Source organism: Eurytemora carolleeae, unplaced genomic scaffold (assembly GCF_000591075.1).
Source record: "Eurytemora carolleeae unplaced genomic scaffold, Eaff_2.0 scaffold341, whole genome shotgun sequence".
NCBI lineage: Eukaryota > Metazoa > Arthropoda > Copepoda > Calanoida > Temoridae > Eurytemora > Eurytemora carolleeae.
Genome location: NW_019396231.1, coordinates 53,613 through 80,000, shown reverse-complemented (window position 1 = coordinate 80,000; position 26,388 = coordinate 53,613). Strand labels below are relative to the sequence as shown.

Genomic DNA, 26,388 nt, shown 5'->3' with positions numbered 1-26,388 from the left:
TATATATGAAAACCCAGCTGGACCCGGCTAACTGTTGCAAACCTATTATTTCATTCATTAAATATAATGTACACTGTACAGCATAAAGACTGCAAGGTGGCCTAATAATAGATTTACTTTTATGGCCGTTAGTTTAGGATCTTTTTCGGCAGTATGTTCTATAACAGGTGACAAATTGGTTGAATGAACTTCTAATCTCTCTCTAATCTATCCGCTATTAAATTATAATAATATTAATGAATGTGTTTGTATTACAAATATTTCTATATAATAATTAGGTTAGAGCACTTAAAAATACTTTGCTAGCTGAGGCAAATCTTTGATCCGAAGAGGAGGGATAAATCCTCGATTTCTCAGTGCTAACGTCACATTCAGGCAGATTGCTTAAAGCCTGTTTTTTTAAGCTGTAACTAAAGTTGATCATTATAAGGAATTGAACATTCAAAAGTTCTATCTTATATAACAATAATATTATCACAACATAAAAAAATAATATGAACACTGCCCACCTTTAACCCTTGGATTGTAAGATGTTAACACCCGGCCCTGTAAAGCCTAGTTTGTCCAGTCTTTAGTCCAACCTGTGTAAATTGAAAGGGGAGGGTTGACGAAGACAACAGTTTGGAAGGATTTGATAATTTTTTGGTAAGTTTTGAGTAAAATATAGAAAACATAATAAACCTATCTTTAAAATCATCTATTACTGTCATTCAATTATGAAGATAATACTTTTAAGAACATTATCATAATTTACTTTTTTAGGCTTAGAAATTATCAGGATGATAATGTTATAATANCGTTTAATTCAAATAATTTCGTTTAATCCTATAATCCAAAACTTAAACTGAGTCCGAATTTAATGAATTTGAGCCGCGTCTTAAATCCGCCAAAAACAGGTTTCGATAGAGCGCCGGCTTAAATCTTAAAACATTGAATAAATATCTTAGCGACCTAATGTTGTACACATTAGATAAGTTAAGCTAACGTAATTTATAGTTTGCAATATCTAAAGTCTACGACATTTGGTTGGGACTAGAAAATCAGAGTTTGTTGCAAAGACTCAATTCCTTTAAAACTTTATTATTCACAACCTTTAACCAATGCTTTTCTTAGAAGAGTAAGTTTGCTATAAATAGGCAACAACCCACTCACCACTAGGAAGTACTGTCAAGAAGCTTAAACAGAGAGATACTAGGATTTCTACAGTTTTATTTTCTACTTTTCTTAAACACATATATATAAATTCCTCTGGACAGTAACATTGGACAGAAATAACGGTTATTCCGATCATTTACAATTACATCATGATTAGATTTCGCTTACAATTTACACTCTTGTTAACTCCTTTTTAAGGTTTAATGTGTTTTGAAACTCATCAAAATAATATTCTTTCCCAACTTAACCCCTCAGTTATACAAGAAAAGACAGAATCCCTGTTTCCAAATTTAAAAAGACATGTTATGGATTTGAAGATTTGAATTCTTTCAAGAACCATCGTTGCCGGAGCTAAGAGAAAAGTGGAAACGATCATGATGTTAGCTAGTGCCAGATCAAACATTTTCACAATTGGCAGATTTTCTGATTAGAAATTGCGTGTTTTCTGATTTGAAATCGGGTGTTTTCTGATTTTCATATTTTTAATTAGTAACAAATGTCAAACTCTAAAATAGGCTTAAACCTCTCTTTGCCACAAATAAAAAAATCTTGACTTGGTACAGGGTTACCACAAATGATAAGACTTTATTAATGCAGTACAAATTCTGCAAATGAGACTAATTAAATGTTAATTTTGGTCATCGTATAAAATTTGATTAAGAAAGAAGCAGGCGTGAAGTTGTGAAAACCCTAAATGAACTAAAAAAAGACTGAGTTTACTCCGTACAGTCGTCTCTGTAGTGTTATTACTTTACTCTGTATGGTAAAGTACTGTAGTTACCATTCAGACGTGACATCTTGAATCTTCAACCATTTAATGAATCTAATCCAGAAACTAGAAATAGATTTAGTTGTTTTGAAACAAAATAAAAACTAGATATACTTCATACTACAGGGTGTCCCACTCACAGTGATTTAGCCTGCTCATAAATAGTCTCAAGTTTTAAGACAGGGTCGACTTTGAAGTGTCGCAACGCCTTGGACTTTGATTTAACTCTCTTGTGCTTTTCTGTAGCCCTTTCCGTGTACATTTTAGACATTGGAAGATGAGAATTGTTCGGTAATTTTTTCGTTAACACAATTTAATTTAAGTAGCCTCATCTTCTAAATTAATTGTGAACATGTTCTCTTTGTGTACATCGTAAAACAAAACAAAAATAGTTTTTGGATTTTCACAAAAAATTTCGTGAATTTTCAAAATTTAAAAAAATTTAATGAAGATCGAATTTTGATGGAGACAATTATTTAAAATTTCAATCATTCATAAACCTTCTCCGGGGTCCATAGATGTCCCACAAAAAATTTGGGCCCGATCGGTTCAGCCGTTTTGACGTTTATTGGATACAAACAGACAGACAGACAGACAAACAGACAGACAAGCCGAATTTATATATAGATGAAAGCATACATATGTCCTTCCATTTTATTATTATCTATAAATAATTTATCAGAAACATGGAATGTCACATTATTGAGTAATGGGTATATCACATTTAGTACTACAATATCACATTGTACAATTACAAATTACAAGGATTTAAAATAATAGTTTAAATTATTTACAATTGATTAAGGAAATTTAACTAAAGAAACATTCCCGTAGACAATTTAGCCTTTAAAAATCTATCAGAGATGTTTTAAAGGCGGCTTCAGAAACCTGAAAGATCATATGTTGAATAAACTGAATATATTATCAAATGTGAATTAATTCTATCTTGAAACTGTCAGCTTTTAATTTTTTCTTTTTGCAGAGTTAAACGTACTTTTATAAAATTTTATGGGTTTACAATATATGGGGAAAAATTTAAATTACGATTACAATGATAATTGAAATGGTTTTGTTTCTTATCTCAATTAATCCTGTAAAAGTATAATTTTGCTAAAACTGCTTATTTTGGCCAAGACTAATTGTAGATTTTCAAGATGTTTATAAACCTATTTATAAATATGTTTCCAAAAACTTTAATTTGATTTAAAACATTTTAATTGCATTTGATTGTTTGGGGTTTTCCGGCTGAATTGTACAACATAGTAAAACCTTCAAGAATGCATCAGGATTAATAATTGATAAAATTTCACCCGTAATTTTAGCAGAGGTCGAAAACTTTTGTGTTTAAACTTAAACACTTGATCTTGATATCTAAAGTGGGCTATTTTAGACCTAACGATCAATGATTGACCCTGTAATTTACATCTGCAATATAATACCACGGGTTATCGGAACTAAATTATGTTTGAATAAAATACATAATCCAGANAGGGGTTTAACAACAACAAAAGTACTGACTTCTCTACGTATTGTGGTAAATATATTTTCAAGTTTTAAATCAAGAATAATTTTTTATGCAACATGAATTAAATGAATAATTTTGAGAAATTTTCAAGGTTATCTCAAGGTTATACTTTGATTATCACATATTTGGTATTAAAGAGACAAATTTTGTACAGGGTTTTTAAAAAATATTCTGTAAAACACGGAGTCTGAAAGATGGGAAAGGGAAATAAAATGTTTTTTCGTAATTATCTCATTATCATTATCTATTTTTATCACTGTAACAGAATTATTATTATTGATTGAATTATTATAATTAATTAATTAATTAATTCCCTACTTATTTCTGCGGCATTATGCCGGAAGTAATTTTTATAGAAAAATAGAAAAACATAATTTTTGCTGAGACAATATGCCAATCTATAAATAGACGGTCACATCAAATTACGTGCACAAACCCTTTCAGCTCGAATTATATCTAGAAAAGTTTGTATTGGTTAGTTAGGAGGATAGAAAAACATTCCCTCTCTCATCGTTCAGATCATTTTCATCCAGTTCCTTTATAAAGAGTTTCTCCAGCATAGTGTGAACGTTACGGGCTCCTTTGTTGAGATGAAACCTAACCGCAGTGTCAGCAGAGTAATCTGTATATCTAGTGGACAAACCTGCCAGCTGATTACACACAAACTGTAGATTATCATGATCAGCATCGATCTCGTCATTCGCTAGTTGATCATCTTCGATTATAGACTGTCTTGACTGATCGTCTGGTTTATGTCGAGTATTTTGAATAGGACGACTTCCCAAACCTAGTCCCATCTCATTGATCTTTACTTCAAGGGATGATTCCAGCCTACCCTTGGTAAAGGAGTATTCATGTATGAACACCTCGAGAACAAAGGCGGTGAAGATATTGAGAACAATGATGACGGAGAGGAGGTGAAAGCAGATGAAGTATATTCTTGTAAACCTGGATCCTACCGCCAGTTCATATCCATTGGCAATCACGTGCCATTGATTAACCACCAGCAGTTCAAACAAAACAACAAATGCTCGTAATATATTGTTGAAATTGTTTCCACAGTATTTTTGTCGGGCAAACTCAGAGTTCTCCAAGTTGATATTTCCACAGTTCAATTGATCTATCTCAAGGCTATTGTCATCAGGCCCATAGAACTCAATACTACCCTTGAACGCCTCTAGTCCTATCACAGCGAAGAAGTAGAAAAATACAAAGAGCACCCCGGCATATGTGAGCATGGAGGGTAGAATGAGCATGATAGTGTTCAGAATAGTTCTGAACCGCCCTAGGCTATGGAATATTTTAACAATCCTAAGAACCCTGAGCACTAGCATAATATCCAATATCAGCCTGCTGTCAAATTCATCTCCCCGAATAACTTCAATGATTGAAATTATGAATGCTAATCCGATCACGATTACATCAAACACGTTCCAAAGTTTACGACTAAACATATAGAATCCAAAAGTGTAAATCTTCAAGAGGATCTCAATAATAAATACGGTTAGGAAACCGAACTCGTATCCATCGGGCATATCGAAGAGGATGAAGAAGGCGTTGATAATGATGATACTATCAAATATGTATCTGAACCACTTATGTTTGACCACTGATTTGAGTATAGTTGATGAGGAAGATTGATAAATGTTGGGAACATGTCTTTCAAATAAATTTGGTAGGACTTCTGTGACAGGGATATTCAAAAGATCAGCTACATTTAAAAACTCCTGCAGAAAACAGTAACCAATTTAACTTCGAGAAAGGTGTACAGTTTGAAAAGAAGAAAAGAATTTAACATCATTGAAGTACTATGAAATCCATATAATATTTTATCGAACACTCACAACTTTATAGAGTTTTCATTACAGAAAATTTTAGGGTCTCCGATAAAAAAAACTTGGGGTCTCCTATTGAGTAAGGGAGTATCTAATAAAAACATGTTGGTCTCTACTTAAAATCAAGGGGTCTCTGACGAAAAAGCAAATTGTCCCCAATAGAATGAGTTTTCCGCTAGTACTCAAATTGGTGAAGATTTCTTCCAAGATTTCAAAATGTTTCAATATTTTAGATTCATAAAATGCATATTTTTTTTATTTTTCATTTAATTGGGTTTTCCTTTTGGTCTAAATATCCGTTATTATCAGCGTCCAGGACACACCAAACCATCTAAACACAAATATCCGTTATTATCAGCGTACAGGACACACCAAACCATCTAAACACAAATATCCGTTATTATCAGCGTACAGTACACACCAAACCATCTAAAAACACAAATATCCGTTATTATCAGCGCCCAGGACACACCAAACAATCTAAACACAAATATCCGTTATTATCAGCGTCCAGGACACACCAAACCATCTAAACACAAATATCCGTTATTATCAGCGTCCAGAACACACCAAACCATCTAAACACAAATATTCGTTATTATCAGCGCCCAGGACACACCAAACCATCTAAAAACACAAATATTCGTTATTGTCAGCGTACAGGACACACCAAACCATCCAAACACAAATATCCGTTATTATCAGCGTCCAGGACACACCAAACCATCCAAACACAAATATCCGTTATTATCAGCGTACAGGACACACCAAACCATCTAAACACAAATATCCGTTATTATCAGCGTCGAGGAGACACTAAACCATCTAAACACAAATATCCGTTATTATCAGCGTACAGGACACACAAAACCATCTTAACACAAATATACGTTATTATCAGCGTCCAGGACACACCAAACCATCTAAACACAAATATCCGTTATTATCAGCGTCCAGTACACACCAAACCATCTAAAAACACAAATATCCGTTATTATCAGCGTCCAGGACACACCAAACCATCTAAACACAAATATCCGTTATTATCAGCGTCCAGGACACACCAAACCATTTAAACACAAATATCCGTTATTATCAGCGTCCAGGAGACACCAAACCATCTAAACACAAATATCCGTTATTATCAGTGTCCAGGACACACCAAACCATCTAAACACAAATATCCGTTATTACCAGCGTCCAGGACACACAAAACCATCTAAACACAAATATCCGTTATTATCAGTGTCCAGGAGACACTAAACCATCTAAACACAAGTATCAATTTATCACTCGAGCATTAAAGGGATTGTCGACCTAATTTCGAGTGACCCTAAATTTAAACTTTGAATGCCCCTTTAACATCAAAGAGGTAGATTTTGTTAATTTCATTCATAGTCTCTCTTGCAAAAAAACAAAAGAAACCCCAAATTAAAAATAATCAATTTTCAGAGGATAAAAACAAGATTAAATAAATCATGATTTCTAAAACACTGATGTATACTGTGCACCATTGTGAAGCGGGTCTGTGATTCTAATGTGTAAAGGTAACTTTAATAGCGTCAACAATCCCAAGATATTTTATACTAATCCTAAAGAGGGTTTAAATCATCTTAACACTTTAACATTTTTATTAAAGGGACTGTTGGCGTAGTTTTAAGTGACTCTCCCTTTAAATTTCGCATATCTTCTTGATCAGAAAAATGTTTCAAGATTACTCCACAAGTGCAGGTTCAATTGAAATTACGTACAGTTCCATTATTTTTTAAACAACATAAACCAACACAACTCATTTCTTTATTAAATAAAGGAGTCTAAGCACAGATTGTTTAGATGAATATAACCTGTTATAATGTTATTTTACTCTAAAACTAATGGATTATTCAAAACTATTTGTTCAATTAACAGTTTTAAGTGTATTTACATGTATCCATCAAAAACACATATATATTTTAAATAATTTAGATCAAAGAATAAAACATGGAATTTCTTTTGACATTTCTCCACAAGGTTTTACAGAGACTCTCCATTCCTAGATGACAATTCCCAATTTACAACGGAACCCTTTATCTTATTAATAATATGGAAGCTGTATCGTTTTTCTAGGTTTATTATTGTTTTATTCTGATAGTTTATATATATTTTCCTGCAATTGAAATGAACAAGTCACTTTTGGAGAGAAACCACAATTCAAAATAATCATTTTTTTAAATTATTTACATTGGTATATAATGCATACTTGATCAGGCAAAACTTTAAAGGGTACCTTTGTGAATCGGGGATACTCATCTTTGCATGGAGGGTCACTTGAAATAATGCCTACAGTACAGTACAGTACAGTACAGTACAGCACAGTACAGTCCTTTTAATTTAAATCTACCTTAGTGTATTGTTGGCTCTTCCTGGGCAGAGTTAACTGATAAGATAATCTTTTTACAGTAAACTTTTACACTCAAATATTGACCTAATAATTCAGTTTTTACAAACTTTCAAAATAATTTAACGACAATTTGTATTATAGCAATAAACTTTCAATTTGGGGAAATGAGAAAAAATGTGATTATATTATATATATTTAAACTAAATTTATAATTTGGTCTCAGACCTTTCAGTCCTCGAACAATTGTAAAAATTTATTCCTTTGCTTTATAGATTTAACTGTCGAAATGATTATTATTATTATTAGTAGTAGTAGTATTATTAACTTTAATAAATTTAATTTTAAATGGGGGAAATTGGTTGTTAAATTTTCACTCCTCATGAACGCCAAACCTTCAATGAACTCCAGAATTATTTTGCTCAAACAGAAAAATATTTATATTTCTTTAAAAAAAAATAGCTTCATTTCTAAAAAGATTCCTGAATAAGTTTAGCAAAGTCTTGTTCTCTAATAACTTCCTTTCCGTTTTCTTTACTTTTCATCAGATCAAAAACCTAAAATATCGGAGTTTTAAATATTGTTCATCAGTTCAGCCCTTTTCCCAGAAGATTGAAAAAAAAAGTGTGACAAGAAAACTCCGCAAGTTTAAAGATTGTTGAATTAAAGGCATAAACGCGATTGAATTCAAATTTAAGAAACCATGGGAGCTAAGCGCTTCGTTTAATCAGAATAATCAATCTATTTGTTTTGCCCTAGCACTCTCATTTCAGACACTCATTTTAGAAAATTAAAGGTTTTTTGTAAAAAGTTGTTTTCAATGCATAAGGTACGTTACAGGCCCAAGGGCAGTAAAAAGTCCAGTCTGCGTAAAAATAAATCTAGAATAACCCATAACCTTCTTGTGACTAAATCTACAGAACTAAAAACAATAATTTTAAAAAGGCCTAAAAAATGGATGTAGAAACATATGTCACATATTGATTTTTAACTAAAACAAAAATTTTTCATTTTTTACCGGCCTTTTTTGGCACTTTTTTTAAACCCTCTTAGCACATACACTAAAGTTTCAGCTGGGCTTGCAAAGTTGTGCAATGAATATGCATTTCAACCCTATACCTATTGTAAGCATGGAGATAGGCTTAATTAAGTCAACGATAGCAGTGGGACAGATGATAAGTCGCCTCATGAATATCGTGTAAATAGATTTATCCGTTAAAAGATGCCAGCCTAGAAAGACGCTTTTAACGCATTATTTGAACGCGAGCGTGTGGAAAACCAAAACCAAAAAAAAATTCAAGCCAGTAGATATGAAACACGGCTTGACACGAGGAAAGGGAAAATAGGATCGGACTTAAACCGAGTTAGTATTCACAAAGGATCGGAAGACGGAAGATTAACTCGTCCTACAAGGCGAATGAAAGACGGAGAGTCTCCCAGAGAGCTTATCCGGCTTTCCATGATTCATTATAGTATCATTTTATTTGTTATTTTTTTACTTGTAAATACATTTTTTCTTATACTCTGTAGATTTACTAACATCAGTTTCAGGCTTTAGATTTCCTTTATTTCACACCACTTGGCACTTTTAAATGGTAAGATTCTAAGGATATAATGCGTTAGCATTTGTTTAGCAAATCTGTTCTTGACGCATATTACTGCCAAAACAATATCTCAACCTAAATTTATATGTAATACAGGGTGTCCCAATAAACATGGGAAATAAGAGACAGTCTCCTTTAATTTTGAAGGTGCACAAATTGCAAACCACATTTTCGAATTCCCACACTGTCGACTAGTTGTATTATTAATAACTGTTTCAACTGGGGTACTGCTAAAATTGTGTTTGCAAGATAACACCGCACGGATCAAAGACGATATAGAAGTATTTCCTTTTTGTTTTTGGGAAACCCTGTATACTTAAACATAATACAATTTCAACTGTTGAAGTAGAATATGAAACAAAGCAACAACAAAAACTTTAAATCTTACTGTTTTTAATAATTTTCGTTTTCTACGTAAGGCTTCTTGTATCTCATTCTTCAAATTGGATCTAACATTGTATATATATATATATATTGCATTGGGTGTTAATTTTTTTGTGTCCAATAAACGTTTAAACGGTAAAATCGAAAGGGCGCAAATTTTGTTACCCTAGGCGGGGTAAATGTTCAGAATTAAAAGTTATTTTTATTTTTATTTTTAAAATTAATTTTAAAAATCAGGAAAATCTGTAAAACTTGTATAGAGTTAGTGTTAATGTTTTTGTGGAAAAAAATTGGTCATTTGCAGTAATGTAAGATTTCAAAGAGAAACTTTTACTTTAAAAAGTAGCACGAAATGCCCCGGTAACATTGCTGTATTATGGACATTTGATAAGAAATTATCTTTCATGTCATAAAATGGAAATCTTTGAAAAATTACAGTTTGGAATATATTTTTGAACTTTTTTACTCCTAATTCTTGAACAAGGAAAACCATGAGAATTTTTAAGAGAGACAAAATTTACAAAATTTTCAAAAAATTTTTATATATACATTCCTGTAATTGTTATACACCACGGCCAGGAATATGGACATAAAGATGTAAACGCAGATGATGATAAAGATAATAAAGAACAGGGATAACCTAAAAAAAGAGAGTGATTTTCAATCAAAATGAATATTAACAAAAATACTGCAACCAGCCCATTCTTTATTATTTGTAAATCTAAAAACTTGTTGAAAAAAAATTCTAAAGTATTTTCACAGAAATTTGACTTGAGCTGGGAATTTTGTGTCGGGTATTAATAATCCCGATCTCGATATCAAATACAAGTACTTTTAATTTGAGGACCAATACTTAATCTCGTCCGTTCATGGAGTATAGAATAAAGGTTAAATTAATCTGCAGATTAACTAAAGATCAAGATCAAGCAGATCCAGCTATGATACAATTAGGACTAAAACAGAATAATTACCATGGATTCTGATCGTAAGCTGGCATCATGATATCAGGATTATTTGCTGTAGTTACTAGGACGTAGAGATCCCAGTAGGAATCCAGGTAGTTATCAAAGTAAGGTCCTCCAGAAGTCTAAACAGTTAGATTCAATGTAAATCAAAGTAGGGCCCTACAGTAGTCTTAACAGCTAGATTTAATGTAAATCAAAGTAGGGTCCTACAGTTAGATTTAATGTAAATCAAAGTAGGGTCCTACAGTAGTCTTAACAGCTAGATTTAATGTAAATCAAAGTAGGATCCTACAGTAGTTTAAACAGTTAGATATCATGTAAATCAAAGTAGGGTCCTACAGTTAGATTTAATGTAAATCAAAGTAGGGTCCCCCAGTAGTTTAAACAGTTAGATAACATGTAAATCAAAGTAGGGTCCCCCAGTAGTTTAAACAGTTAGATATTAATGTAAATCAAAGTAGGGTCCCCCAGTAGTTTAAACAGTTAGATAACATGTAAATCAAAGTAGGGTCCCCCAGTAGTTTAAACAGTTAGATAACATGTAAATCAAAGTAGGGTCCCCCAGTAGTTTAAACAGTTAGATATTATGTAAATCAGAGTAGGGTCCTAATGAAGTTTAAACAGTTAGATATCATGTAAATCAAAGTAGGCTCCCACAGAAGTTTAAACAGTTAGATAACATGTAAATCAAAGTAGGATCCTACAGTAGTTTAAACAGTTAGATAACATGTAAATCAAAGTAGAATCCTACAGTAGTTTAAACAGTTAGATATCATGTAAATCAAAGTAGGATCCTACAGTAGTTTAAACAGTTAGATATCATGAAATCAAAGTAGGATCCTACAGTAGTTTAAACAGTTAGATATCATGTAAATCAAAGTAGGATCCTACAGTAGTTTAAACAGTTAGATATCATGTATGGTATGTTACATTTGCTGTGCTCAATGCTTTAACATTAGTGCTGCGAATTAGTGTGTAATGCATCAATTTATTCTTTTTAAACCAGAAAAAGTGAAGAGAGTCCCTTTTTTAATATATAAATAATAAATATCTACACACATTTTCAATATAGGGCCCTATAAGCATATTATCTAAAAAGTTGTTTAAGTAGGCTCTTTCAGAGTTCTTAAGAGTTTAAAGATAAAAAGACATGATGAATTAATTCTAAGTAATTCTCCCTTTGTAGAGTGGCATATCAGATTTACAACGGTAAATTTAAAAACGTTGTCTGTAAATGGAAAGTCACTTGAATTTACAAAGACGCCATCTGGTCGACCGTTGTATTGTTTAGTAGTTTTCAGGCACTGGTACTTAATCCCGTCACGAAAATAAGAAAATCTACGAAATACTGGATCAAAAGGCGCTGTTATATGCGAAAATGCCGATCTATAAATGGAGGGTCTCTTGAAATTACTTCTACAGTCCCTTCCAGAAATATTCTTTGTGTAGTTAGCAACTACTAAACCAAACAACATTTAAACTTAGAGCTAGCAATTAAAAGTCTAATTATATTTTGTAAAAGTTTGAAAACTTAAATGATCTATTTATTGCATTTTACCGTTCAAATTGTATGTTTTCATTAAAAGTTTAAAAGCTTTAATAATTAAACTTAAACTTGGCTCAACCAATTAGAACCTTTCCAAATTGCAATGCTAAATGAACAGACACGCTACTTTCTTACTTTTCATCAGAAATAATAGCTTTTTATTCAACAACAACAACAACAACATCATTATCAATTGTTATCAAGAGATACGGTTGTTAGCTTATGATGGGCAACAACTTCGTTAGTTTCTTTAGAACTTTTGAGATAAGAGAAAAAAAACGAGCATTTAAAAATGATTGTTCTTAGTTCGTTAAAGATTTTTTTGCACACATCTTCTATTTGGGTTAAAATTTAGCATAGTGTATCACAAGGTTCAACTGTGCAATACAAAAATAAAAAGTGTAAAATGTATGATTAAGTGATTAAGTTCTCCAAAAATGAAGCAACTATAAATAATTCAAAATCAAAATAACGATATCGTTCTGCTTGTACGATTAAAAGGGTGTAATGGGTAACATTGGGAATCGTGAAATGGGGGGAGGGGGTTGGGGGCAATTCGAACTTGACATCTAGTCCTTTAGATATCAACCAAGCTTAAAATGTTAAATACATTTAAATAATCTTGTTGATAAATTGATTGATATTAAAAAATTGTTAACAATCCATTTAAGAAAAATGTTTATTTATAAATATATGTTTTTTGTTAGTTAAAAATAATATTTTCTTCTCTTTCCTTCGACTTTAACTAACCTTTGCCCAGCCCCTGTGTCCAAAAATCTTGCAAGCCATGAGCGAAAAAACTGCGATAATAAGAAGAAAAAGGACAAGCACGGAAAATATCTCTGGAAGCGTGCGTCTGATATTTCTGAATGCGCGTCTCATCTGACGACCTTGAAACATTTGTACTTTAATGTATGGGTCGCTATATGCAGGGTTAAAAAGGGACTGTACCCGAAATTGGATTTAAATCTTTCGTATTTTTTAAAATTTTTCATCTCTTTTTATATTAAAAAATATATTCAAAATAATTTGTCCTGCTTTAGAATAATTTGAAAAATATTTATCAAATTCAGAAAAATACTTATCAAGTTCAGAAAGATATTTATCAAGTTCAGAAAAATATTTATCAAGTTCAGAAAAATATTTATCAAGTCTAGAAAAATATTTATCAAATCCAGAAAAATATTTATCAAGTTCAGAAAAATATTTATCAAATCCAGAAAAATATTCATCAAGTTCAGAAAAATATTTATCAAATCCAGAAAAATATTTATCAAGTTCAGAAAAATATTTATAAAGTTTCGAAAAATATCTATCAAATCCAGAAAAATATTTATCAAATCCAGAAAAATATTTATCAAGTGCAGAAAAATATTTATCAAATTCAGAAAAATATTTATCAAATCCAGAAAAATATTTTTCAAGTTCATAAAAAATTGGAAACATTTTTGACACTTTTTCTAATTCCAAAATTTTTTCTAATTTTTTGTAATTCCAAAAATTCTGCGGTGATTAATATTTAACAACAATCAATCAATCAATCAATTATTTCTATCTTTACCTTCTGGTATATTAACTAGGAAGAAAGGACGGAAAGGACGAGAAACTCTGAAACAATAATCTTCAAATACTAGAATCCTTGCCGCTAATTGATCATGAATTAATCAGTTTGGTTTGGTTTTTATTCCATGTTAATGATTGATACTGACATATTTTCCATTGTGAAAACAGTTAAATGTCACTAATTGTGTGCTGTTTTATAATGGTAAACCAGATCTAAAAATCATACTAGTTGCAAATTATTTTGTTATATGTGTATAAAGTATAAGTGAAGCTGATGTCTTGTCTTTCTTTTTATGCAGTTCTTAGTCATTATTTACAAGTGTGTTCTAGCCGGAGTGTTGCACCTTTGTCAAGTAATAAACGAGATGGGTACTGATGGGTATTACAGGCTGACCCAGTTAATGTGCAGTAAGGATAGCCAAGTAAGTAAGAAATAGATAAATAGGAGAATATGAAAGAGACTTTTTTACGGAACCAGAATATTCAGAGTTTGCATAACATGAAAGGAAAGGATAGAAGCAAAAGAAAAAAACAGACGTAAAATAAAAAATAAAATGTTTTTTTTTTAATGTTTGACGGAAAAAAAAAGATAGAAGGGCACAACTCAATTGGGACTAAAAGTTCAAAATTCGTGTAAGGTTTTAGCAAATCAGCGCAAATGCGTCTGACACAAAATGTCTTTCTAAACTCAAAAGTTCGGATTAAGGAAAAATTGGTTAAAGGGTACAACTAGAAGTCAAGTTTTAATGATAAGGCAATGGCGCAACATAAAACGTTGGAGTACACATCATTTAATCATTCTTGAGTAAAACGATAAATAGGAAGACTTTAATAACAAACTGGAAAAAGATGTACTGATATATAGTTTTTGTTTTGTATGCTAGAGGTTTTGCCCAAACCCTTAACTAAGATAAATTATCAAATTAAAAATTCGGTAATGTTTATGCTTTAAAAGGAAACCCATTTATCTCTCAGCTCTCAAAAATTCAGAAGATCCCTTTTAAAAATATTTTTAACACGGACCAATTTAATAATATTTTTTTTCTTCCAATTTAAAGAAACTACCTGATGGACGTGATACTAAACCCAGCTAAAGCACAGTAGATGCAGATGTCAAGAACTATTGAAAATAATCAATAACTTTCAAGCTTTTTTATTCCAAAGCTATAATTTAATTGTGGCAAATACAACTGTATAAACTTAAAGTTTTTGTAATTATACGGGAAAATCAGATTAAGAGAACAAATATGTGGTTTTAAATAAAACAAATTGTTAATAAAGTTTAACATATAATTGGTTATTTTCCTGAAGCAAATATAAGCACGACCAGTACTATATGCTTTTCATCCCGCCAGAACCGTGTCTTAAATACAGATTAGAGAAAATAATGATTTTATTAAAATTCTTATTTACGTCAATTATTTTTCATCATAAAGAATTTTTCTCTTCTTTTGACTCATTTTTAAAATTTCAAAGATTTTTTAGTTTTTGTCGCATCTTTTCAAACTTTTCATCTTTTACATTTTTGAAATTTGTTTCATTTTTTAATTAACGGAGTTTCTTATTTAATTTATCAATTAATAGTTACCTTAGAAGAAAACCAGTATTCATGCCCCAGCCTGAATAAGAAAAATGCCAAACACAGAACCTCTACTACCATCTACATTAATCAGTAATTAGTTATACACAACCTAATGATTAGCATCTGTTTTATTTCTTTGATTCGATACAACTTAGATAAAAAACACATAGCTAGCTCTCACTGTTCTCTGTTCTTTCCCTTTTTGGTCCCATCCATCTCCTTTTCTTTTTTAAATCTTCTTTCCCTTCCCCCATGTTTATACTCTTTTTTTCTATTTACCCCTTTTCTATTTGCCTTTCTTAAGCAACCTGTTTTTTCTGACAGCCATTTCCCCCCCAATTCTCTTTTTATAATTTTCTACTTTGTTGCCCTATCTTCTTTAATTACTCTATACCCCATTAACCCGTCCAATGCCAATATTTAAAATAATTTAACTACAAATTTCGTAATTTTAACTCTCATCTACATGTTTCCCCCGTACCTACCGATATAAAACTGTAAATGTACCCCGGAACCTACCGATATATAAACTGTGTGTATACATTTATCCCCATACCTACCGATTTAAAACTGTACATAACTGCACCTAGCGATATTTAAACCTGTACATGTTTCACAGTATTTACCTACAAATAAAACTGTACATATATCCATGTACCTACCAATATATAAAACTGTACATGTTTCCTTGTACTCTAGCTCCTGATATATGAAACTGTACAATGTACATGTACCCCTTTAACTACCAATATATAGTGAAGATGTATCCCAAAAACTGCTAATCTATCAGAGTGTGAACGTTCCCAATTATAACTACAGATAAATAATAGTGTACTTGTACCCTTATAACTATCGATATATAGTGTAGATGTATCCCAAAATATACTAATAATAAGAGTGTACATGTACCCTATAACTACCGATAAATGACAGTGTACTGTAAGTTATATCCCTTTAACTTCCGATATAAAAAAACTGACAATGTACACGTATCCCTGTAACTACTGATATACAAAACTGTACAATGCACATATATCCCGAAAACTACTGATTTACAGAACTGTACAATGTACATGTATCCCTAAAACTACCAATATATTATAGTGTACATGCACCTTAACTACCGATAAATGATAGTGTTCATGTATCCCTTGAACTACCGATATAAAAAACTGTACAATGTACATGTATCCCTATAACCACTGATATATAAACCTGTACGTATAAACCTGTACCTACCGATATATAAAACTGTACATGTAACCCTGGAACAGCAGGCTCCTCTACAAGTACAAGAGCCAGGTACAACAGCAGGGCACAGTACATAATCCACTGCATGTACCAACTCTTATACCAGTTGTACCTGAAAATGAATAAATTATTTTAGCAGCAGTTTCATGTTTAAATGACCAAAACAGTTTTATTGCCTCCCATTAAATAATCATGATTATAATTATAAAGTATAACTTATTAAAGTTCTTTTTAAGAGTGTGACATTGTGACAATGGAAAAAATGTGAAGTCTCATTATGTCAAACCACTCAGTTTTAGTTTTTTAGTTATGTTTTTGATTGAAAAAGTACTTACAGGTTTACTGCCGAGACTGTAGGTTCGAACTCCATATGATGACCATTTCTAGCATCATCCATAAACGCTGAAGCTAGAAGAATCTATAATAAAGCCCCATGAAGATTCAACTGGGCATTGTTAAAGTTATATCTAAATTTATCTCAACCACTTGGGATATAGTACAATTTAAGATATAATTCGTGTTTTGTTTCGTTCTGCCATGTATTTCTTTAAGTTATATTTAAATTTATCTCAACCACTATGGGATATAGAACAATTTAAGATATAATTGGTGATTTGTTTCGTTCTGCCATGTATTTCTTTAAGTTATATTTAAATTTATCTCAACCACTATGTCATAAAGAACAATTTAAGATATAATTCGTGATTTGTTTCGTTCTGCCATGTATTTCTTTAAGTTATATTTGAATTTATCTCAACCACCATGGCATAAAGAACAATTTTAAGATATAATTCGTGATTTGTTTCGTTCTGCCATGTATTTCTTTAAGTTATATTTGAATTTATCTCAACCACTATGGGATAAAGAACAATTTTAACTCAGTTTTCAAATATTAATCAAGTCATATTAATGATTACAAATACAACGCGTTTAACTTGACTACAATCATCACTTGAATCTTTAAGAAATTACTTAAAAAAGTTAAAATCTTATTTAAACCATTGCATGTATATTTCGTTGTACCCTTCATCAAGATTTAACATGAAAAGCCAGTAGTTAATAATAATTATAATAGTTTTACAGAGAATAATTTTGATGATGATTTAAACGCATATGAGATCTTTTTAAAACGATATGTTAAAACCTGATGAGGGGCTGGAGACAGAGGAACCGTTCTATCTTCTTCGGGATACATCTCCGCACTAGGAGATAGTGGAACCGTTCTATCTCCTCCGGGATACATCTCCTCACTAGGAGATAGTGGAACCGTTCTACCTCCTCCGGGATACATCTCCTCACTAGTAGACAGTTGTACTGTTTCATCTTCTCCGGGATATATTTCCTCACTAGGAACTATAGTAGCATCATTACTTGCTTGAGGAAAAACCTTATCATCAATCCTTCCTTGAGGAGAAACTTCGGCATTTTTTGGAGCTTGGTGGGGAGTTTCTCTTATGCTGGAGGACGGGCTAGGGGATTCAACTTTATCCGGGAAAAGATTTAACGTATTTATGGTTTGAGAGAGGGAAAATATCGAACTTGGACTGGGGAAATCTATCGAACTTGGAGGGTTGGGGAGATGATCCCGTCTCGGTGAAAGGTTGATGGATTCGCCCTGGAGTGAAAAGTTTTCAGGAAAATGCACCGGAATATCTTCAGAACTATTTGAAGGTGAAGCAACACTATCTGAAATATTTATATATTGAGTCCAAAATTGGAAACTATTATTTCAACCACTAGTTCAACCTCAAGAGTGAAGTTGATTATATTGAATTTGAAATTTTAAACACCTTCATAGGATCTTAATAACCAAAATAAGTTCAAGAGAGCTAAGACCGGATAATATGAAAAGGGAGAAGTAATTGAACTATGTATGGCTAGTTAAACTACTTCTCTGTTGTATTCTCGGTCACAGTACATAAGAAGTTTGACCATCCATTTATTATTAAAATTCATGTTGATAAGGACCCAAAGTCTCAAAAGCTTTTAAAATCATTTAATATAAATTAACTCTGTTAAAATAAAAATCCTTACCGACTGAATTTGTGTCTTTTTCTGGCCTTGGAAACATTTTCTCTATTTATTTTTCTCAGTTTTTCTCTAGACTAGAACGGGTACTTTCTAGACTAGAACGGGTACGTTCTAGACTAGAACGAGTACTTTCTAGACTATAAAGATTACTTTCTATAGACTATAACGAGTACTTTCTAGACTTTCACGAGTACTTCCAAATGTTTAAACATCTTCATCTAATCATCAAGCCAGTTGGGAGATTTTAGCACTCTTTCACTTAAAATAACAGTAGTCCCAAGGTTTGAAGGCTCATCTTTCTATAAAATATACTTAGGTATTCTACGGTGTACTATGTTCACTGTGTACATCAGGATTCTAATGTAAGAGCTTGCAACTTAAGATACAGCTAATAGCAAAACTCGGTAGCGAAGACCTGTAGGGTTTTATGTAGAAGTGCAATTTAAAAAACATTTAGAAAATAATTCTGTTTTCTCATATCACTTATTGGTTGATATTAATTTCATTTATAAAAAGCTTATAAACAGGACTCTGCAATGGAAAACCCGGCTTATCTGGTAAACTTGTTATATCTTCAGTTTCCGTCTCTGTACAGGGTCGTTGAATACAAATATTCTTAAAATACTAATAATGTAGTTCTAAGTCAAGGAGTATAGAATATAATGGAGACGGTGTCGACCTGCAGGCCCGCCATATCATATTATTATACATGTTTTGCAGACCTTACTCCATATTTGAATAAGAAAAAGAAATATACTTTCCCTAACTGTCTGATGATACAAATACCGTAAAAATGTAATAGGTTAGGTTATCACATAATCCAGACTGGACAAACACCAGGCTCGAATATATTTTGAAGACGACATTCTATAAGTCCATTGAAGCCAACAGAATACATATTTGTACAATTAAGATACATTAGTACCCCTTGCAATACAAATTTGTGTCATTTTTTAACGTAAATGTTTACAAAATTCTGTTTTCTTTACTATTACCATCAATATAGTTGTCTTGTACTATGTCATTTAACATGCAATTAGTTTCTTGTTATTCTTTGTGATTATATAAATACTAGTCTATCTTCTATTTTAATTGTGAACATGTTCTCTTTGTGTACATTGTAAAACAAAGCAATAAAAGTTGGTGGATTTTAACAAAAAATGTCGTGGATTTTCAAAAAAATAAATGTCGTCTTCATATTTCTGATATTCTCTCAGCCTAGTGTTTGTTCTGTCTGGATGAATTATTGTATACTTAAAACAGGGGAAAAAGTTGGCTGATAAACGCCAAACAAAAACATTTTCATGGGGAAACAAAAAATAAAGCTAATACAAACGTATTTTATGATATAAAAAATCTGTTTTATTTAGTATGGTCTAGTAAAAAACCACATTTCAAAATTAAAAAGCTGACCTTCGAAAAACTGTTTTTCAAATGGAGTCCGTTGTCCTACAGTACATGGAGCTGACTATTGCATGGGACGGACTCCCCTTAAAGTTTTATCCATTTCAATAAAATGTTAGGCTTAAAAAGCAATGTTATGACATTTTCCACGGGTCGACTCCTTCTCCATTATATTCCATTCTCCTTGTTCTATAAGTACGTACCGCGCTCCCATATAATATTAGACTACCTCCAAGCTTTAACGCCAAAATAAACATACAATATTGGAAAAAAGCATTTCCCGCAAGAAAATATTTCATATTACCCTAATTCAATTTTTCATAATGATTTATTCTTCTTAAATTTTCTGATTAGTCCCGGAAATTGTAATTTAGACCCATTTACGATCTAATATGGAACACCCCATAGAAAAGGATAGGGAAGGGATAGGGAAGGATAGGAAAGGGATAGGGAAGGCATAAGGAAGTGATAGGGAAGGGACAGGGATGGGATAGGGAAGGCATAAGGAAGGGATAGGGAAGGGTCAGGTATAGGGAAGGGATAGGGAAGGGATAGGAAAGGTTTGATCTGCTCACTGCAGTGTATCACTATCTCTATATCTGCTCTGTGCTTGACAGCAAAGGCTGTGAAGTGTGCACTGTGGCAGGGTATCTATAGGAGGGAGTTTCAGGCAAAAGCAAATCTCAATTTTCAACCTAGGCCGATACTGTGTGGTGTTGGAAGGGGGGGGTTTTTTTGTAGAAAGAGTTTTTACCTAAAAAACAGTTCAGCTAATATAAAAAATTAGATTTGGTTTATCTTATCACATATATTTTAAAAATTGGATCTTAAACCTTCCCCCCCCCCGCCCCTCACCACCTTCCCCCCTTTCAAGTCAACCTGCATGGTGTTTACAACCATAGGCCTTCTTTCCCTTCTTCTATTAGATCGATAAGGAATCTGGTAAAAAAGATATAAGCTTATAAAAGGGTAAGCAATAGTAATAAAAAGTGAGAAGAAACATTGTAAATTTAAAACTTTAATGCGATGTGTTTAACTTTAATGACAAATAAAAAAATGTCTCTATTTATCAAAATTAGAAAGATGTTATTTTAGTTTAGAAAACTGCAAAGAAATTTAGAAAGATGAAAGTAAGTTTAGAAAACTGCAATCAAATTTAGAAAGATGTAATTAAGTTTAGAAAACTGCAATCAAATTTAGAAAGATGTAATTAAGTTTAGAAAACTGCAATCAAACTTAGAAAGATGTCATTAAATTTAGAAAACTGCAATCAAAATTAGAAAGATGTTATTTTAGTTTAGAAAACTGCAATCAAATTTAGAAAGATGTAATTAAGTTTAGAAACCTTTAATAAAGTTTAATAAACTGCATTTAAATATACATAGTAAACTAGTTAATCAAATTGAAAAAATTGTAATTAAATTTAGAAAATTGTGACTAAAGTAAATTTTAATATAATTTAGAAAACTGCTACAGTGGTCAGCCTTTATATCAATACAACGAAGACGACTTTTGTATTTAACTTTTGATTTCTAACAAGTTATTTCAAATTACAAGTTTACAAGATAACCAAGAGATCCTGTTAAAAGACAGCTTCTGTTTCATTTTATATTTATGTTTTAAAGGTTAGTATGAAATCAAAAACTGAAATCGAAAGTTATCTTCATTGTATTGATATATACGACGACTATATCACAAGTTTGCACTGCACCAGGAGATTAGAATTTTTCAGCAAATATTTGTAATGTCCAAAAACTAAAAATCAGTTCAAAAAGGAAGAACTGACTTTAATTAGGGGTTTCTAATGATACCTTGTATCGTATGTATGTTCTATGTATGTACACTCGTTTCAGGCAAATTCAATTAATTTTTATTAATCTTTTGATTTATCGTAAAAATTAAGGGAGTTTAAATATGGAATAGAGTTATAATTCAATGTTTTTATTAGCTTCTACTCATATACAGGGTTACCCACAAAGGATGAGACTTCAGAGACGATTGTACGGAACTTATTTTTATTAAGTCCATTTCCTTGCATTCAGGGTTCCTTATAGGCCGAAACGAACTTATTTCAGTGATTAATCATTTAGCTAACTATCAAAGTACCCAATTGAGTACAGAAACCAAAAAGCAAGCGTTAAATCGTAATATTTTTGTAGTTTTGGGTCGTCTTTACAGTCCCATCCTTGGATAACACCTTTTAATTTAATGCAATTCTGACCAAGATAAACCAATTCAGTCGCAGTAATTAAAAAGCTTAATTTTCATCTTTTGTGGGTCTCAAATCAACAAAAATTTGTGTTTGATGGATCCTTGTTCATTTAATAAATAAATGTTAAGAACAAAAAAGACATCTCTCTCTGCAAACTTGATTTAATATAATTTTCCTTATACAATTCAGAACTAAGAATGCTCATAATGTCGTCTTGTATTCAAATTAGAAATTTTAAAATTTGTCTTCTAAAAGGTTACCCACAGGCCACAAAGGAAAAGTTTATTGTTCTCGACAGTTCCAGATTATCATTAAAGTCTGATCGTTTTTGGGGATCCCTGTATGCAGAAATCACATTTTTGATAGTATTTTAAGTAGAAAGAAAAAGGTCACCACGTTGTATTATAAAAATCAAAGCTTAAAAATGTTTAAAGAAGAAAATTGACAGAATTTATCTTTTTTCAAAGTAGAAATACGTTGGTAATAAGATTAAGGTTTAAAGGGTACTAGCTTATTTATATGGTTTTTTATAAATATCGAGACTCGAGAGTTATTTAAAATTACGTCAAAACTCCCTTTAAATGTAATAGTGGGACAATTATTATTATTCTATAGATGTTCATCACAACACTTTTTTCTCTAAATGACATTTTTATCATAATTTTAGGCCTAAAGTATTTTTATAACCTCCAATTGTTTAAAAAGAGTGTTCACGAAAAATGAAAGGACCAGTGCAGGCTAACGTCGAATCGAATTCGATGGCGATCGAATCTACTTCTATCAGTTGGTTGCGTCTGTAAGGAGAAAATGGTTAAATATGACTCATACCAAAGAGCGCTATAAATCTCATTGAAATCTCAGAATATTTATATTCTGAGATAAAAATTAACGAAGTTACAATATTTCACTCAGATCGTTAATATTTCAATTTTTTTTAAAACAAACTATTCAGATAGTATAACCAATTATTATCGAATATAATTCGATGCATTCATATTAAGTTCATTAAGTCGATATTTCATACTATGTTTATTTCTTTTATATACAATGCACTATAAACGATATATTTGACCGTTAGGTGTTTCTCCGACGAGGAATCGAGCATCGAAAACAGAGACCTAATGGACAAATAATCGTCGTTTAATTAAAGAATCTTGTATAGCAAACAAATAAAAAATATTATTAAATATTAACTATTTACGAAAGCATTTTGAATTGGATGATTGTAGATTGTAATATCTGAATGATTAATTTCAAAGGAATTGACTCTTTGCCACAAACTCAGATTTTCTAATCCCAATATCTTTGGAACCCAATGTCGTAAACCATTGATATTTCAAACATATATTTTTTGATCTAAAAAGGTTGAAATTTCAAAGGTTTACGACGTTGGAATCCAAAGATATGGGGATTAGAAAATATGAGTTTGTTGCAAAGAGTCAATTCCTTTAATTGAATTGTTTACAATCTGAGTTGAATAATGCAACTTTGTCAATTTGTATGAACGCTATGTTCTTCGGTATGATTCTTGGTTAACCATTTTCAACAGATAGAAGTACAGCGATCACCCTCGAGTTCGATTCAACGTTAGTCTATACCTCCTTTCATTTTTCGCGAACATTCCCTTTATGTTTCTCGTCTTATTCAACATAAACAGATTGTGATGTGAAAGCAAAACTAAAACACTTGATATGAAGCTTGGTCTGGTTCGCATTCAACTTTTTACTAACTATTGTCCGAAACTAAATTCCATTATTTTTTATCATAAAATTTCTGTACAGTTGTTGTTGTTTGCCTTAGTCAATTAAATGTCAACGACTAATGTTTATTAATCAATTAAAATATTTGCAGAAATTTGCATTGCTCAACCCCCGCAAAATTTAGAAAAACATCTTAATTATTTTTCCAAAAAGTTGTTTAAAATCGAAAACCGTAGGCTAGGCTGGGATGAAGAATTCCAAGGTTCAAGCAACCATTTTTTTATTGCAGAAAGGAGTGGTGACTGTTAGAGTTGGGCATCGTTTTTGAGAACGAACGAAATTTTTCGTTTTAGAAAAAAAGAATCCGTCTTAACGAACTTGAAAATAACATCGGTATTTTAATGAAGGAACAAGTTCTCTAAAAGAATTTGAAAAAACTATAGTTTTTCATTGAGAAAAAACAATTGTTTTTTATTGAATGAACGATTTTTCGAACAAACTTAAAAAAAACTATCTTCAAGAACGATACACGAACGAAATGAAAAAAAGAACGCGGCCATTTCTAGTAACTTTAACGCTGGAATAAGTTTCGTTAACGAAAGGAAGTATAGAAAACAAACTTTGCGCTACAAGAACCGTTATGTTATTATCAAAAGAAAGAAGTCGAAAATAATCATTCAATTCTTTTTATGTCTACCTCGGCACATACAAAAACTGTGTATTTTTGAAAAAGCTGTCAGTTTAATGATATTATAGTAGGGTTGGGCATATTTTCGAAAAGGTATAAAAAAGTGTATACAACAACAGTAATATTCTAGAAATGATTGTCACCTTCGTTCTTTCTTCTCTTTCTCTCACTCTTTCTTACCTTAATTGTAAGAAAAGACACTGCTATGGAGTTTAGTTCTTTTAATTGCTATATATTTAATAATAATTCCTTATAACAGTCTAGTCTTGATAAATGGAAACTTAATCTTTGTGTTGATCCAAAAATTTGGAAATGAAAGAAATGAAAGTAATTCTCGGAAATTTGTATTTAAGAAAACTGTGACGACAACGGAAAGATTGAAACCCTTCAAATTATTAATGTCTTGTACTGAACTTTGAAAAGCAAAATTTTTTTTAAAAAATAGATCAAAAGGAATGAAACAAAATTGGAACATTTAAATAACAGAATCCTCTCACGATTTAACAGCTTATTTAGGATAAAAACAAAAGTTTTAACTGGACTTATTTTATTAACTATCAAAGACCTTACATAGTTAACATAAACATATATACTTGTATAGTTTAACCCTGTACTAACTCACAACACCTCGAAAAGAGGACATTTTTAAACAAAGAAAACTAAAAATAAAATTTCTTAGTATTTTATTTCAAATAAAATAACATGTATGAATTGAATACGAACGCAGTATTGAGTATATATAATAATATCATAGCTCTATTACACAAGAAGGACATGTGTACCCCTTCCCCCTCCCAGTTTTACCAAAACTAAAAAAATGAATGGAATAAATGTATTCTCTCTATATAGGGTTCTTTTTTCTCAGGATTGCCAAAAGCAAACAGAATAATGACGGACATGGGGGAAGGTGGGATACACCAAAGCGTCAACACTGAATATTATTTTCAAAAATATTTCTCAAAATATCAATTTAAAACGGGGAAAAGGAATAAAAAAGAAAGTTAGAAAAGAAAGTGTCAAAAGAAAGGAAAGGAAAAAAGCTGAAAGAAAGAAATATGTAAGTAAAATATTAGAAAGACACTTAATAGGGAAAAAATATGTCCGGAAAGAATAAAAATTCTTGAAAAGATACATTTGGATCCAGAGAACTATAAAAGAGTGATTTGACAGAAGAAAATAGCTTTAAAAAAAGGAAGTAGTGACAACCGAAGAAAATTCCTCCTAAAAGGAAGGAAGTTACAAAAAATAAGAATCAGGATAATAGAGAAGGAAATTGTGAGTAAAAAAGTAAGAAAATATCTTATCATGTGTAAAATCAAATTTTTTTTTGACAAACGGTTTGAAAATGAACATTGTGTGTCTGGTGGATTCATCATACATTCATATCTATCAGGTTTACAGGTTTACAAGTTTACAGGTTTACAAGGTTTACAAGTTTACAAGGTTTACAAGGACTATATTAACATGTGAACAATATGAACAGGATGAACCAGGCAGTAGCATTATATCAACAAACTGTGACGAATGCCCATGTCTAATAAACATTTGACGTGTAAAAAAAGCGGCAAGATTTTTTTCTCCAGGTTTTTTTTCTCCAAAACATTACCATGATATCACCAAGAATTTATGGGCGGTCAATATAAAAGTTCCGAATTAAATTTAAATTTCAAAAACAAGCTAATTTTGTTCAAATATCTATCACAAATAATTTCTATGAACAAAAAAGAAAATTTCAAAATAAACGGTCCAAAGGACCCTATTTCTGACATTTTCTTTTAGGTTGGGGCGACACAGCCG

At 31.4% G+C, this 26,388-nt stretch overlaps 1 protein-coding gene across 3 annotated transcripts; it reads right to left on the bottom strand.

Annotated features, from left to right (window-relative positions):
• Positions 1-2,564: 2,564 nt before the first annotated feature.
• Positions 2,565-18,993, bottom strand: LOC111698802 (two pore calcium channel protein 1). Of its 3 annotated transcripts, XR_002764619.1 has the most exons (17): positions 18,591-18,993; positions 17,701-18,242; positions 16,892-16,974; positions 16,545-16,668; positions 15,312-15,383; positions 15,029-15,086; positions 14,789-14,843; positions 13,722-13,768; positions 12,911-13,050; positions 10,621-10,736; positions 10,203-10,289; positions 9,654-9,714; positions 8,144-8,218; positions 7,665-7,700; positions 5,565-5,615; positions 3,768-5,176; positions 2,565-2,812 (listed from the first exon to the last, which is right to left on the bottom strand). XR_002764619.1 is itself a non-coding variant. In XM_023469247.1 (16 exons), exons 1-16 carry the CDS (start codon positions 18,625-18,627, stop codon positions 3,929-3,931), a joined length of 2,832 nt encoding a protein of 943 aa, XP_023325015.1. In that variant the 5' UTR covers positions 18,628-18,993; the 3' UTR covers positions 3,421-3,928. The 3 variants fall into 3 exon arrangements, 2 of the variants coding, with proteins under 2 accessions (XP_023325015.1, XP_023325016.1); XM_023469247.1 differs by lacking the exon at positions 2,565-2,812 and having other exon boundaries at positions 3,421-5,176; XM_023469248.1 differs by lacking the exons at positions 2,565-2,812; positions 18,591-18,993 and having other exon boundaries at positions 3,421-5,176; positions 16,892-16,964; positions 17,701-17,788.
• Between the last annotated feature and the right edge of the window lie 7,395 nt (positions 18,994-26,388).